Source organism: Symphalangus syndactylus, chromosome 20 (assembly GCF_028878055.3).
Source record: "Symphalangus syndactylus isolate Jambi chromosome 20, NHGRI_mSymSyn1-v2.1_pri, whole genome shotgun sequence".
In the NCBI taxonomy this organism is placed as follows: domain Eukaryota; kingdom Metazoa; phylum Chordata; class Mammalia; order Primates; family Hylobatidae; genus Symphalangus; species Symphalangus syndactylus.
In genome coordinates, this window is record NC_072442.2 from 22,069,636 (window position 1) to 22,083,985 (window position 14,350).

A 14,350-nucleotide genomic window follows, 5' to 3' on the forward strand; every position below is an offset into this window, starting at 1 on the left:
AAGGTGTGTCCCAGGCAGGGCATTACTTGGGCAAAGGTACAGTAGTGAGAATATGAGTAGTTTGTTCAAAAGAACTATAGATTTAGAGTGTCATGGGGTGGTAAGGCTGGAATGATTGTCTGGGGCCAGCCCAGGGCAGCTTGAATGGCCAGGTGTGTGTTGGACATTACTGTGTGAGTCCTGAGGAGCCTGGAAGCTGTTTAAGAGGAGACGGCTGGGGCCAGGGGAAGGTAGCACAGTGAGGTGGACCCTGAGGTTCCTGCAAAAGCCTGAGTGAGCAGAACATCTGTCAAGGAGTGCGAGGCGGGGTGGTTGCCTATCCCTGCACATGTGTGCAAGTGTCCCCACTGGAAGGATGTGCATCTGAGGAGTTGGGGGGTCCAGGAGCCGGGGCCTTGGCTAGTGTGTCCCAGGACAGAAGGGGACCACAAGTAGAGCCCTCCCCGCTTCTCCTCCCTGCAGGACACAGAGATCATCAACACGGCCATTCTGACTGGCCGGACAGTGGCCATCCCTGTCAAGGTCATTGCCATCGAGGTGAATGGCCTCGTCCTAGATGTCTCCGCCCTAGTGGAATGCGAGTCTGACAATGAAGACATCATCAAGGTGGGCATCCTGGAGGTGGGGCCCCTGGGGAAGAAGCCCTAGGCCTTCAGGAGAGCAGAACCTCAAACCAGAGTCCAGGTGGCTCTTACTCATCCTCTAAGACTGAACCCATGCCTCCCTGTGCTGGGACCCCTTCTGTTGCAGCAGCTGCCCCGCCCTTTTCCTCCTACAGAACTGGCCTTACTTCATCCCAGGCTTCACCACACCATTCTGAAAGGGTTCATTCCCAAGTCTACTGACTCCCATAATACTACCTCTTCCTGACCCTGGATATTGCTTTGGCCAGTCCTGGAGGGCTTCCTGTAGGAATATGAAACAGACTGTCAGGCCAGAGAGGAGAAAGCAGTGTCAACAACTTGAAATCAATCTAGCAAGACATTATTGAACCTTGGTGTGTGGCAGACACTTGGCAAGGCAACAGGGGGTGGGTGAGGAAGACAACCCCTCAAAGACCTGCCCTGAACCCAGAGTGCGAGTGATCAGATGAAGGCAATGTAGCTCAGGAAGAAGCCTCAAGAAGCACATGAGTTAGGCCAGGCATGAAGGTTGTGTACTGAGGGCCCCACTCCCAGCACATACGCTCCAGGTCCTCCAACTCCTAAAGGCTCCTCTCAGCCGTGAGCTCCTTCCCAGGGACCTGCTCTGGCTGCAGGTCCTCCACAGCCCAGCCCACACGACACTCATCTGACTCAATGACCCAGTTTGCCACCTCCCCAAGAGGGCTCCAGATTCCCTCCTTCCCCTGGCTTTGAACAGTGGTCAGAAGTGAGTTGGGAAGAGAAGGCCGTAGAGTGGGCAGTGGTGTGAGCAGGTGTCCAGCCCTGGTACCTGTGGGGTGGGCCAGCCACTCGCTGTGCCACCCTCCAGTAGGCATCAAAATCAGATGATTAGACAACGGAATTCGTTCTTGCTCCTGTAAATAATTCGGCTTGAAGGAAAGCAGGACAGTTGGAATGCAGATGTCCTTCTCCTCCTGGTCGCTTGGGCTCCCTCCTGCTCTCTCTCTATGCTTTGCCTTTGGGTCCCTCCAAGTCTGGGGAGCATGGGGCTCACCTCATCTATCCATGATCCAGGAAGGATGCCTTCCAAGGGAGCCAGAGCAGATGGTCTGGCACCCCTGCTCCACTGCATCACCCCCTTCAGAGAAGCCTCACCAGAAGCCTGTGGGCTGTCCACTGCTGGAAGACTGGGATGGGAAGAAACAGGCCTGCTCCCAAGGGCCCTCACCCAGCACCTTCTCTGCCACCCAGACTCCCCCACCCGAGCTCCAGAGCAGGCCAGAACCAAGGGGTAATTAGAGAAGATTCTAAATGAAATTGGTTACAAATCTCGATGAAATATACTCAGGTCTTTATGGAGTTTGCCACATTCTAAGTGGAATTTACAGGTCTGCAGTTGGAATTCTTTGCCTTCTGAGGTGGGAAATGAGCGTTTCTGGCAGGGCTGCTGTCTCATCCCTCCACCCACCCCTCTGAGATGATGATGGGAGCTGGCAGGGTTTGGGATGCCCCAGGGGCTCATCTCCATGGATAAGCCATAGTCCCAGCACCCCGGGTCCTTCCAGAGCCTTCAGGGCATCATCAGCCCACCAGCTGAATGATAGACCTCCCCCCAAACTCAAGACCATGCACCCATGGACATGCACCAGCATGAGCACGTAGATGCATGTACACACAGGATCCATTCTGGGGTGCCAGGTGTGTGCGTGGGCATATTTAACACACAGAGCCATCTGCATTTGCCCTAAAGTACTGGCAGTGACACCTCTGTGAGTGGGCACAGGTATCAACGAAGATGTACTCAGCAGGCATGTGGTTTCCATCCAGGGAACCTCTAGGAATGCAAGTCAGTATCCAGGTGGGCAGGCATTTACAACAGCCACATCCATTGGTGGCAGCCATCCACCCATCTGTGCTTGGGGGTCTCTGGTCCTGAGTTTTCCTCTCCCATTCCCTCATCCCCACACCTGGTTAAGCAGCCCCCCTCACCGGAAATTAACTACCTGCCCATTCTCCTGGGGCAGCCATACCAGAGAGGCCATGGAGGACATGGGCCTGCCCTCATCCCCATCCCCTGCACCTCAACTTCCTCCCTGCCCAGTCAAGTGCCCATGTCCTTTTCTGCATCATAGAGGACTCTACCTGCCAGACCCCTGGCTCCAGAGCCCAGTCAGTCCTGCTGGGGGAGGGGAGCCAGTCCTGAGAGGCCTTCACCCTGGAGCCTCCTCCAGAGTGTGGCTCTGGCAGGTCAGGAACAGCTTCTGTAAAAGCATTTGCACGTTGGCTCCTTACTAAGGAACAAAATCCTCCCCAAGTGGGCACCAAGAGGTGATCTCGAGAAAGAGCAGAAGCAATGATAGAAGCCAGGACTCCCAGAGGAATCAGTGCTTCCTTCCACTGGCCTCCTCCCCTTCAGCCTCCTAGGACTTTCCCTCCAGCCCTGCTTGTCAGACTGAAGTCTTCTGCACTGCCTCACGGGAAGACCTGTAGGGAAGATGTGCCAACTGTTCCTCCCTTCCCCCAGGTATCCAGCAGCTGTGACTACGTGTTTGTGAGCGGAAAAGAGTCTCGAGGGTCCATGAACGCCAGGGTCACCTTCCGCTACGACGTCCTCAATGCCCCCCTGGAAATGACAGTATGGGTCCCCAAGCTGCCCTTGCACATTGAGCTCTCAGATGCCCGCCTCAGCCAAGTGAAGGGCTGGAGGGTACCTATCCTCCCCGACCGGAGGTACAGCCCCTCTCCCATGGCGGATACTTGGGAAACTCATGAGTGGATACAGCCTCAGCCCACAGTCTGGTCTGCATATGGGTATAAGGCCCTTGGTATACACAGTCTGTAGGTTGGTTGTGCAGTCAACAAACTTTCATTGACCAGCTACTGTGTGCTAGGCACTGGCAAGTGTTTGAGAGATGGGGTGAGTGTGGCCAGTGCCTGATCCTGCCAGTCTCTCAGTCCAGCAGGGGAGGAAGGCATGTGCATGCCACAGAACATGGTGGGTGGGAAGCCCCGTGTGCAGGGAATCAAGTGGCACAAAGAGAGAACCCCCTCTCTCTCCAGGAGAAGTCAAGGCATGCTTCCTGGAAGAGACAACTCTTCAGCTAAGTCTTAAAGGATGAACTGAAAGGAGTTGGCTGGGGAGACAGGTTAAGAGACTGCCTGCAGTCAGGCAGGCAAAATGAAGCAGACACACCTGTACACGTGTGTCCCAGCCTGGGCACACCAAGGGCACACTAGTGAGTGCATGAGTGCAGACACACTGTGACTCATACCCGGGCTCCCTTATGGGCTTGTAGGCTCAGGCACCTGGGTGCCCATATGTGGGGCATATACGTGTGTACTCACCGCATTCCAATCACCCACTCAGAGCTGCTGGAGAGAAAAGCACAGCAGGGAAGAGAAGAGAGGAAAGTGACAGGCAGCTAAGAGCAGGAGGTGGGCGGGGCTGGAGAGAGAAGCAGGTGGTGAGAGAAACAGGCGGCCAAGTGAGAATTGGGCTCAGTTCAACTCAGAGAGATTTGGACGAGCAAGGTGGTGTAGACCAGTGCCGCTCAAACTTTAATGTGTACTTGAATCACCTGGGGATCTCAGTAAAATGCAGATTCCGACTGGGCTGGTCTGGGGTAAAGCCTGTGATTCTGCATTTCTCACCAGCTCCTGGGTGATAGCGATACTGCTTTGAGTAGCAAGGGTGTAGTGGACTCTGAAGCCAGACAGCCTGGTTTAAGTCCTGCCTCTGCTATTTACTAGCTGTGTAAACTTGGGCTACTTATATAACCACTCTGTGCCTCCATCTCTGTATCTGTAAAATGGGCACAATAACACCTGCGTCATAGGATTTTTGTGAGGGATAAATTAATTAACCCAGGTAAAAGAACGCTGTGTGTGAATGAATATTCTGGTTGCTTGATCCTCCAGTACATTAACAAAGCACTAGCTACAGAGAAAAGCACTTGGCTTTCTCACCAAAGCACACCTTCCTGGCAGTAAACCTCTCAATTTTAGCATTTTTTTGCAATGTGCACAGGCTGAGAATGTCCCAAATCATCAAGTCCAGGTTCCCTTTTGCTTAACAGTTTATCCATGTGTCTCTCTCCTCTCACATTTGACTAAAAGCAGCAAGAGGAAACCAGGCCACAATTTCCACACCTTGCTTGGAAATCTCCTCAGTTAAATGTCCGAGTTCATCACCTACAGGTTCTGCTTAGTTTCACACAACTGCAGTACACAATTCAGCTAAGATTTCTGGCATTCTATAAGAAGGATCACATTTGCTCCAGGTTAGAGCTTAGAACAGTGCCAGGCACAAACTTAGTACTGAAGAAGAGGCAGCAGTTGCTGTTAGGATTTGATGCCAGCTATTCCCAGGCTTGGCTTAAGCCAAGAAGAGGCAGAGAGGGACAGGAGGTAGGGTCAAGAAGGTACTTTTCTAGGAGAGAAAAGACTGGGACTCCTGGTTCTAAACTTAGAGATGGAAGGCATGAGCCATAGAGGAGGCTTGCTTTTGCAGAGCTTCTGGGAAGCTGGGAGGACCCAACAGGGCGAGGGTGAGGGGTGTGTACTGTGCAGGTCAGAGTCCAGGTGAGAAGCCTTCAGCATGGCATGTCCCCACCCCAGGTCAGTCCGGGAAAGTGAGGACGAGGACGAGGAGGAGGAGGAGCGGCGGCAGAGTGCAAGCCGTGGCTGCACCCTGCAGTACCAGCATGCCACCCTGCAGGTCTTCACCCAGTTCCACACGACATCATCCGAGGGCACCGACCAGGTGGTCACCATGTTAGGCCCGGACTGGCTGGTGGAGGTCACCGACCTAGTCAGTGACTTCATGCGGGTGGGCGACCCCCGAGTGGCACACATGGTGGACAGCAGCACGCTGGCAGGGCTGGAGCCAGGCACCACCCATTTTAAGGTAGGTATGGGCTCTGTCCCAGCACAAAGGGGCAGTGTCGGGAGCCTTATTTACCTGTGGGTGCAGAACTCAGATTTTCCCAACCCCACCTGGCCCCCAGAACACTCTTCCCTGCCTGCCCCTTGTCTGAAATTCCAAGGTTAAGCTCTCTTAGCTTCATCTTGGTAAAAGTTCTCACTCCAAGCTGTATCAAGCTTTATCAGTCCTCAGTGTGGATGACTCAAGCAGACCCCTCCCTGAGAGCAGAGGGGGAGCAGGTGAGAGTCAGCCAGTCTAGAGTCCAGGAAGGTGAGTTTGGTGATCTAGGAACTCAGCTTTGACCTTTCCTGACTTGTTTCTACCCTGACAATTGGGTGTCCGGATAGAAATCATCTACCTAAGAAACTGTTGTGACCTGTGGGCTAGAATCTGCCTGCAGACATACCTTCTTTGTAAAACAATTGATCCAATGTGTTTTAAATTGGGAGATTTCTAATTTAAAAAATATATATAAATTTCTGGTTTCACAAAAAATGAATCTGGCAACAACCAGCTAAAGCCAGTATTGGTGCCTCCTATACCCGAGAATGAGTTCCCTCATTTTCCACAGTCTTTGCCACTCCCTTTTGTCTCCCTGACATTGAGGTTGCACATCAATTGCTACTTATCACCATGCGGGGGTTGTTGTTTTCCTTAGAATTGGCCCACCTCTCGCATTTGTGTTCCTGCCTGGCTCCTGTGAGCCCCCGATCCTCTCATGACCTCTGGACACTGGTTCCTGGTTGCAGACCTGAGGCAGAGCTGCGAAGTCCTGCCTCCCAGCCTGCCTCACCCTTTAGGCTCCTCTTCCAGCAGTGCTGGGATTTCTCCCTAGCTGGGGGTTTTGGGCGGGGTGGGTGTGCTTTCCTGGTTCTCTCCCACCCCGGTCCCGCTCTGCCTCAGGTGGTGTCTCCGCTGACGGAGGCTGTGCTCGGGGAGACACTGCTGACGGTGACGGAGGAGAAGGTCAGCATCATACAGCTTCAGGCCCAGGTGGTGGCCAGCCTGGCCCTCTCCCTGCGGCCCAGCCCTGGGAGCAGCCACACCATCCTAGCCACCACAGCTGCCCAGCAGACCTTGAGCTTCCTCAAGCAGGTAACTGGGGCTCCTTGGCTCACCAGCCAGGGAGTTGGTGGTATGGAAGGAGAACTTGGGGGCTCTGCTTTGGCCTAGCACCAACAGTCCCCAGATTAGGGCTTCAGGAAATAGAGGACCTCTGCCCTCCATGCCCTGCACAACTCCCCACCCTATGGCCACAACATCTACATGGGAGGTCAGAGCAAGGTCTTGCTTGCTGCTCTTGTCACCTGAGATGTTCCCTCTGAGGGTCTCCCTCCTGGATTCACAGAGGGCTGTCACCTCCACATCACCCCCAGGAAGTACCCTCACTCATCTCTGGAGCCCCAAGTATACACCATAGGCATAGCCACAGGATGAAAGTGGAAAGGTGACAGATGAGAGTCCTGGGGAGTGAGGAGGTGACGGTGGGAGTCCTGGGGAGTGAGGAGGTGAGCATCAAGTGCTGAGCCCGGAGTTAGGATATGGGTCCTCTGTCCCTAACTCACTCCATCACCCCAAGCCAATCACTTCTCTCTGAACCCTGCTTCCTCATCTGGAGGGAGGGCAATTCTCAGAAGGTTTTAGCCAACAGGCAGAAGTGGGGAGTGGGTGTGTATTCTCAACAGCCTGTTGTCTGATGGGGGTGAGCCCAAGGTCAGGCATGGAGATATGGAGCTATTCCAGCAGCAGAAGGGACTTGAATTAGACCCAAGGCAAAACTTACCTTCAGCTCATCCAGGGGAGAGGGGTGAAGTGGTCAAGGGCATCCTCAGAGCAGTATGAGACCTGGATGCCATGGTCTGGGATTTACCCTCCCCACACCCTGTGAGGAAGACTCTCACTTGAACAATAGTTCCTGAGTGCCCGCGACAGGCCGCAGGCACAGTTCCAGTGCTGAGAGCCAGAGACTCGTGGTCCCTGCCCCTACAGAGCCCGGGATCTAGCAGGAAGCCAGCTGACCAGCTCTTTGACTCCTGTCCCCTCCTTCTCCTTCTCCTCCAGGAAGCCCTACTGAGCCTCTGGCTCTCCTACAGTGATGGCACCACAGCCCCACTCTCCCTCTACAGCCCCCGAGACTACGGACTGCTAGTGAGCAGCCTGGATGAGCGTGTGGCCACTGTGACCCAGGACCGGGCCTTCCCTCTGGTAGTGGCTGAGGCCGAGGGGGCAGGGGAGCTGCTTCGCGCAGAGCTAACCATCGCTGAGAGCTGTCAGAAAACCAAACGCAAGAGTGTGCTGGCCACGACCCCTGTGGGCCTGCGGGTTCACTTTGGGAGGGACGAGGAGGACCCCACTTACGACTACCCGGGCCCCAGCCAACCAGGGCCTGGCGGGGGCGAGGACGAGGCCCGGGGAGCTGGCCCGCCAGGCTCTGCGCTACCCGCACCGGAGGCCCCAGGCCCGGGCACGGCCAGCCCCGTCGTGCCACCCACAGAAGACTTCCTGCCGCTGCCCACCGGCTTCCTGCAGATGCCACGGGGTCTGACAGACCTGGAGATCGGTATGTACGCGCTGCTGGGCGTCTTCTGCCTCGCCATCCTCGTCTTCCTCATCAACTGCATCGTTTTCGTGCTGCGCTACCGGCACAAGCGCATCCCGCCCGAGGGCCAGACCAGCATGGACCACTCTCACCACTGGGTGTTCCTGGGCAACGGGCAGCCGCTGCGGGTGCAAGCAGAGCTCTCGCCGCCGGCAGGCAACCCGCTGGAAACCGTGCCCGCCTGCTGCCACGGCGACCACCACAGCAGCGGCAGCTCGCAGACCAGCGTCCAGAGCCAGGTGCACGGCCGGGGCGACGGCTCCTCGGGCGGCTCAGCCCGAGACCAAGCCGAGGACCCAGCCAGCTCGCCCACCTCCAAGCGCAAGCGGGTCAAGTTCACCACCTTCACCACGCTGCCGTCAGAGGAGCTGGCCTATGACTCGGTGCCCGCCGGCGAAGAGGACGAGGAGGAGGAAGAGGACCTGGGTTGGGGCTGCCCGGATGTGGCGGGCACCGCGCGGCCCACTGCACCCCCGGACCTGCACAATTACATGCGCAGAATCAAAGAGATTGCATAGAGGCGCAAGCCAGAGTAGCAGGGACTCCCCCAGCGGGGCAGCTCGGGGTAGGACACAGCCGGGACCCCTGGTTCACACTGACTGTGGGCGGCTGAATTGATTTTATACTCCCCGCCCCCGCAGCTCGGCTCCGTGCGGGGCGAGCCGCCTCCGTGTCTGGGCCTTCCCTCGCCTCACACCATTACCCTCTTCTGCCCCCTGCAGGTGGAGGGCTCTTCCTCCAGTGGCTCGCAAGGAGGAAAGCAACCTCAGCCTCTGTTCTACCCTTTCCAAACCTCCTCCCATCTTAAGCAACCCCCTGCCCCAAGAGTGAGGCAAGGAGGTCCAGCTTGGGGTCAGGTGGGCCCACGCTGTGTCCAGGCCCTGCCTCCTGTCCCCCGTGTCGTCCCCCTGTGCAGGGGGTTCTGTGGGGGTCTTGTGTCACAGGCTGCACAAAGACTTTCCTCAAACTAATATTCAGGGATTTCTGTCCTGCAGGGTGGGGAGGTGGCGGCTGCCTGCCCTGCCAAGGATCTTGCTGTGGACGAAATATCTGGGGGTTAGGGGGACAGTTGTAGCATCTGCTGGCATTCGGGTGCCTCCCAGGACCTGGGAGCTGACTCTACAGAGAGGTCTGGTGCCAAGCCAGGCACCTTCCTGAGTTCTCAGGACTCCCACCTCTGCTCCAAGGGCTTTGGGCAGGGACCTAAAGGGGAAAGAGTCCTGGATCCATCTCTAGCCAAATCACACCCCAGAGCCAGAGGCCTGGGGACCTCCTTGCCTTCTCCTTCCCCCACAGCAAGGTCAACACTACTACGCCTTAGCCACCCCTCACCCTTCTCACTGCGCCTTCCCTATGCAGCACAGGGCAGGCAGCCACCTATCCCTCACAAGACGGAACCCGGGAGGGGAGTAGAGGGCACCAGGGAATGTTATGAGGGACTTTAGGGTGGGCAAACGCAGAAGGGAGCCAGTGTCACCCGTACCCCATCCCACAGCCATTTTTCTCTCGGGTTCTGCCCACCACTGTGTCGGATTTTTCTTAAATAAATGGAAGCGGTCAGACTTGAGGTGGGGGCAGCAGCTCCCATGAACAGATAGTACATGGTGGCTGGCTCTGTCTCTTCCTTGTGTGCATGGGAGAACACACACACAAACGAGTGCACACATGCACACACACACACACACTCACACTGTGGGCACACTGCATGACATGAGACCAAAACTTGGCTAGACCAGGCTGTGGTCCTGCCCTTCCTCCACCAACATGCAGGTCCCTTAAGACCCTCTGGTGCTTTGGGATGCCCAGGTCAAGGGATGAAGAATCTGCTGACCCACAAATGTGCACTTATAAAGAGGTGCCTCCTCTAAGGCTGTGTCCTGATTGGCTCAGAGGAGGGAAGGGCAGGCCTCGGGACTGCAGAGAAAGGTCTTCTGGGGGGCACAGAAAAATGAGAGAGGTGAGAGGGTTGGTGTGCCCACCTGAGTTACTTCAGCTTCCTTCACTGTCCACCTCTCAGAGGTGGCCCTCCCTGTAACCACCTCTCAGGGAATCCTCCCTTCTCTCCCCCTTGGGGTTGATGGAGAAAGCCTGGGGATCTACATGTTAGAAACCAGACAGGAGAGAGCACAGCCATGTTGGGGTGCCCCTCCCCACCAGTGGCCCGTGGACTAGCTGCATCTCATGCCACACTTGACCTGTGAGTGTGCACGCAGCCTGTCATGAGGCCCTGGGAGCCCACACCCCAGCACAGGCAGCAGCCTAAGGGGCACAGGAGCTCAGGCCTGAGGGGGGCAGGAGCTCAGCCAAGGCTACCTGGCCAGCCTCCCGTGCCCATAGACAGGTGGCTCTGGCAGCCACTCTTGGAAAGGAAAGGAACACTAACCAGCATGTGTCCCAGAAGCAGCCAGCAGCAGAACTGGGGTTACACTGGCACCTGCCCAGACATGCTGTTGCCCACTATGGAAGGAAGCCTGGCCTCCCACAATCATCTGCTCAGCTGATGGTGCAGCCCAGGGTGGTTGTGAGGATTAAATAGGAACATGTACGGGAAGCACTCTGCAACAGCTCCCGCAGACAGCATGCCTAGTACAGACAGCTGCGCATTCATTGATACCAATGAATGGACTTTGCCACAACCAGGTCTTAATTTTCAGGCAAGTCATAGGTCTGAAAGGAAGACTAGAGGCTGACCAGCTGTGCTCAAGATACGGTTAGCAACAAAGAACAGGTGCAGCTCAGCAGCAAGTAAGGAGCTACCAGAAAGCTGAGCCCAAAGCAGAACCACAGGGGAGCTTGGCAGGGGGGCTCTCCTGGAGTTCCCAGAACAACAGATATCTGCCATTCAAACACTGCCCTGACTACATACTCCTGGAAGAGTATGGGGGTCTCAGTCATTTTTAACCCCCTTGTGCGTAACCTGGTGCCTGGAATCAGCAAGTGCTCGACAAATGATTGCCTACCAAATTAAGTCCAAATGCAAACTCTAAATTGCTTTCACATTATCCCGTATCGGGGGATTTTGCACACTCTACCACCTTACTTGAGGTTCATCACCACATCCCCTTGGAGTTCTTATAAGAGAGAGGTGAGGAGGGCAGGGATGTGAGTTGAGGAAGAATACCCCGTGTTGGGGAAGTGTGCCAGGTGGGGTGGGTTGCTGGTTTGAAACTTGGAACATGGAGCCATTTGTTTCTTCAGTGCATTAAGCTCCTGCTACACCCTGGACCCTGATGGGGAGTCTGGGAAGCAAAACTGTGGATCTGTCCTCAAGGAGCCCCCAGCCCCATAAGGAAGATGGACAAGTCATCTGCCCACAGCCATCTGGGATGATGACAGACCTTTACCCTGGGCTGACAGGGCACAAAGGAGGAGAGCAGAAGACAACTGAAGCTGAGTTTGCTGAGGACAAGGCCAGGGACAGTCCGGTAAGGAGGACAGAGGCTACAGACTCCACACCCTGTGTTTTGCTGCCTGACTTTGCACTTGCTTTCCCTATGCCTGGAACATGAGTCCCTGGTGAGAGGGGAAGCACAGAAAACACACACGCAAAGGTGCAGAGACCAGAGAGGGTGATGGGTCCAGCAAGGACGGGAATCAGGCTCAGACGTGAGGTTTACCTCTTGTGAAGGAAGGAAGGATGGAGGGGAAAGGGGATCGGTTAAGAGGATGCTGCAGCAGAAAGCATGAGGCCCTGAGCCAGAGCAGTAGGTACAGAGAGCTGGGTGCAAACCGGTATTCGGCTGCAGAATTCGCCAGCTATACATCCCACACAGGGACGATGAGGAGGAGACATGAGCTGCTTGGCTGCAGAGATCTGTTTCCCAGATAAGCTTTGGAGACCAGGCCACCCCAAGCAGAAAAGTGGAATGCTTTTTGCAGGCACCCAGGGTTTCACAAACAGGGAGACGAGGACTTAGAGAGGAGGAGCAATTTGTCCAAAGGCACACAACAAACTAGGAACAGAGCCAGAGCCATGCCTGCTGCCCTGTCCTGTAATTTGTGTCCCTCTCTCCTCATCCCTCACCCCCTGTCCAAATGCGAGAACTCAGAAGCAATTGCAAGAAACGTCAACTCCTGACCCTCGTGGAGTTCGAGCGGGAGCCGGCTTGGTGGGAATGCAGCAGGACATTAAGTTAACAGCCCCTCTGGAATGGCCCCGGTCCTTGCGCTCCTCTTTAAAAATTTGTCTTCGACCCCGAGAACGAATCGAGGGACCTTGTAAAGAATAGTTATTGACAGAGAGCTGCTCAGGGAGCACCAGGGAGCCAGGCCCATGAATCAGTTCGCTAGCAAAATGAGATTTCTCAGACAGCCAGGGCTGGCAAAGGCAGACCAGGAGATTTGGAGGAACCACCCGGAGCCCACCCTGCCCCAGCCCCAGCCCCACGCTGCCCACTGTCCTCTCCACACCAGCCCCGGACGCTTCTCCATGCCTGTCTTTAACAGACACTAACCTCAGCTCAGTGTGCTCCCCTTAAGAGAAGGCTTCAGGGGGTGGGGGGTGGGAAGTGGGGTTGGAGCCCAGTTGAGAAAATGGAAAACACAATAAGTAGGCTAGAGAAGGAAACTCTCATTTGAAGGGGCAAAACGTTCTAAGATAGGTTGGCAGGGACTCCTGGAATCTGAGAGTGCATTTGCCATGTGACCTTTAGCCAATATGTCACTATTTCTGAGCCCTGGGGTCCCCATACGTAAAAACATGGGAATCACCACTTCTAGGCAGTGCCCACTGGCCTCCCTGAAGAGGCCCTGCTATTCCAACACTTGTATTTCTTTTTTTCTCTTTTTTTATTTTTCCTTCTGTTTATTTATTTGTTTTTGAGACGGAGTCTCGCTCTGTCACCCAGGTTGGAGTATAGTGGCACAATCACAGCGTGCTGCAGCCTGGACATCCTGGGCTCAGGCGATCCTCCTGCCTTAGCCTCCTGAGTAGCTGGGACTACAGGTATGCACCACCACTCCCAGCTACATTTTTGTTTTTTATATTTTGTAGAGATGGCGTCTTACTGTGTTAACCAGGGTGGTCTTGAGCTCCTAGCTTCAAGCAATCCTCCTGCTTCACCCTCCCAAAGTGCTGGGATTATAGGCGTAAGCCACCCTGGCAACACTCGTATTTCTAACAAGAGTCGTGGAAGATAGGAGTTATGGCTGTTTTATAGATAAGGAGGCAAGCACACAAAGAGGGCAAGTAACTTGCCTTCAGCTTAGAAGTGACCTGGCGGGCAGCTCCAAACCTACCTGCTTTCTGCTACATCCGGATGTTGGAAAGTGAAGGGAATGAGGTTGGAGAGATTTTTAAGTGGGAGAAGAAGAGGGAAGGGTCTCTAAGGATTTGATGTGCTCAGTAGTGGAGTCAAGGCTGTGGGACCCCCATTTAAGTCACAGATTGTGGATAGTGTTGGGGCAGATGGAAGACTATGAATATGCCATAGATGCTTGGCCTCTGCCATTGCTGGAGGAACCAAACTCCCTCCTCCACTGGGAACTCCATCCCTAGCTGACTATCACAGCAGACAACCATCCACTCCTGAAAGCAGAGAACCAGCAGACCTTCCTGAGCAAGGTGCCAAGCTGAGCTTGTTCGGAGAGCTGGTGGCATAAGCAGAGATGCCTCATGTAGGGAGATGGGCATAAGCCAGCACCTGCCCTTTCCCTTGCGATATTGTCTGTTCCTTCAGGCTCTCGGGCTAAGCAAGAGAGACTGGGAAGTGGAAGCCATCCCCTATGGCCCTCATCCTTGCCACATTGGCTCAGTGAATGTTTATTATACCCTTGCCATAGATCTGACAGAGTGGCAAGCACAGAGGAAGTAGGAGTATTAAATAACCGCTGGCATTCACTGAGAACTCATTACCTACTAACCACTGTATAGCCATCATTTTATTGACTCCTCACAATAACCAAGTAAGGTAGGTATTATTATTATACCCATTTTACAGACGATGAAATTGAGGCTCAGAGAAGTTACATGACTTGTCTCATGCCACCCAGCAAATAAATAGTAGAGGCAGGATTCAATCCCAGGTTATAATAGCTCCAAGTTCTACAGTCTCCTGCTGCTCCACACTGCCCTCCTCAGTGGAGCCTGGCAGTTCAGAGAATCGTTCTGATGCAGTGGCAAGAGTGCTAGGCTGGATTACAGGGGCTTAGTGGGGTTCTCACTCTGGCATTGACTGGTCGTGTGGCCATGAGTCTGGTACCGCCCACATCTGGAGCAAGCCA

At 54.8% G+C, this 14,350-nt stretch overlaps 1 protein-coding gene across 2 annotated transcripts in view; it reads left to right on the forward strand.

Annotated features, from left to right (window-relative positions):
* Positions 1–9,730, forward strand: part of TMEM132E (transmembrane protein 132E) — a 58,803-nt gene extending 49,073 nt beyond the window's left edge. For both annotated transcript variants that reach the window (XM_063629942.1, XM_055257518.2), the window contains 5 exons: positions 463–606; positions 3,130–3,335; positions 5,223–5,511; positions 6,433–6,624; positions 7,591–9,730. In XM_063629942.1, coding sequence (XP_063486012.1) covers positions 463–606; positions 3,130–3,335; positions 5,223–5,511; positions 6,433–6,624; positions 7,591–8,646 — 1,887 coding nt within the window. In that variant the 3' untranslated portion in view covers positions 8,647–9,730. The remainder of the gene's footprint in view (positions 1–462; positions 607–3,129; positions 3,336–5,222; positions 5,512–6,432; positions 6,625–7,590) is intronic.
* The last annotated feature ends 4,620 nt before the right edge of the window (positions 9,731–14,350 follow it).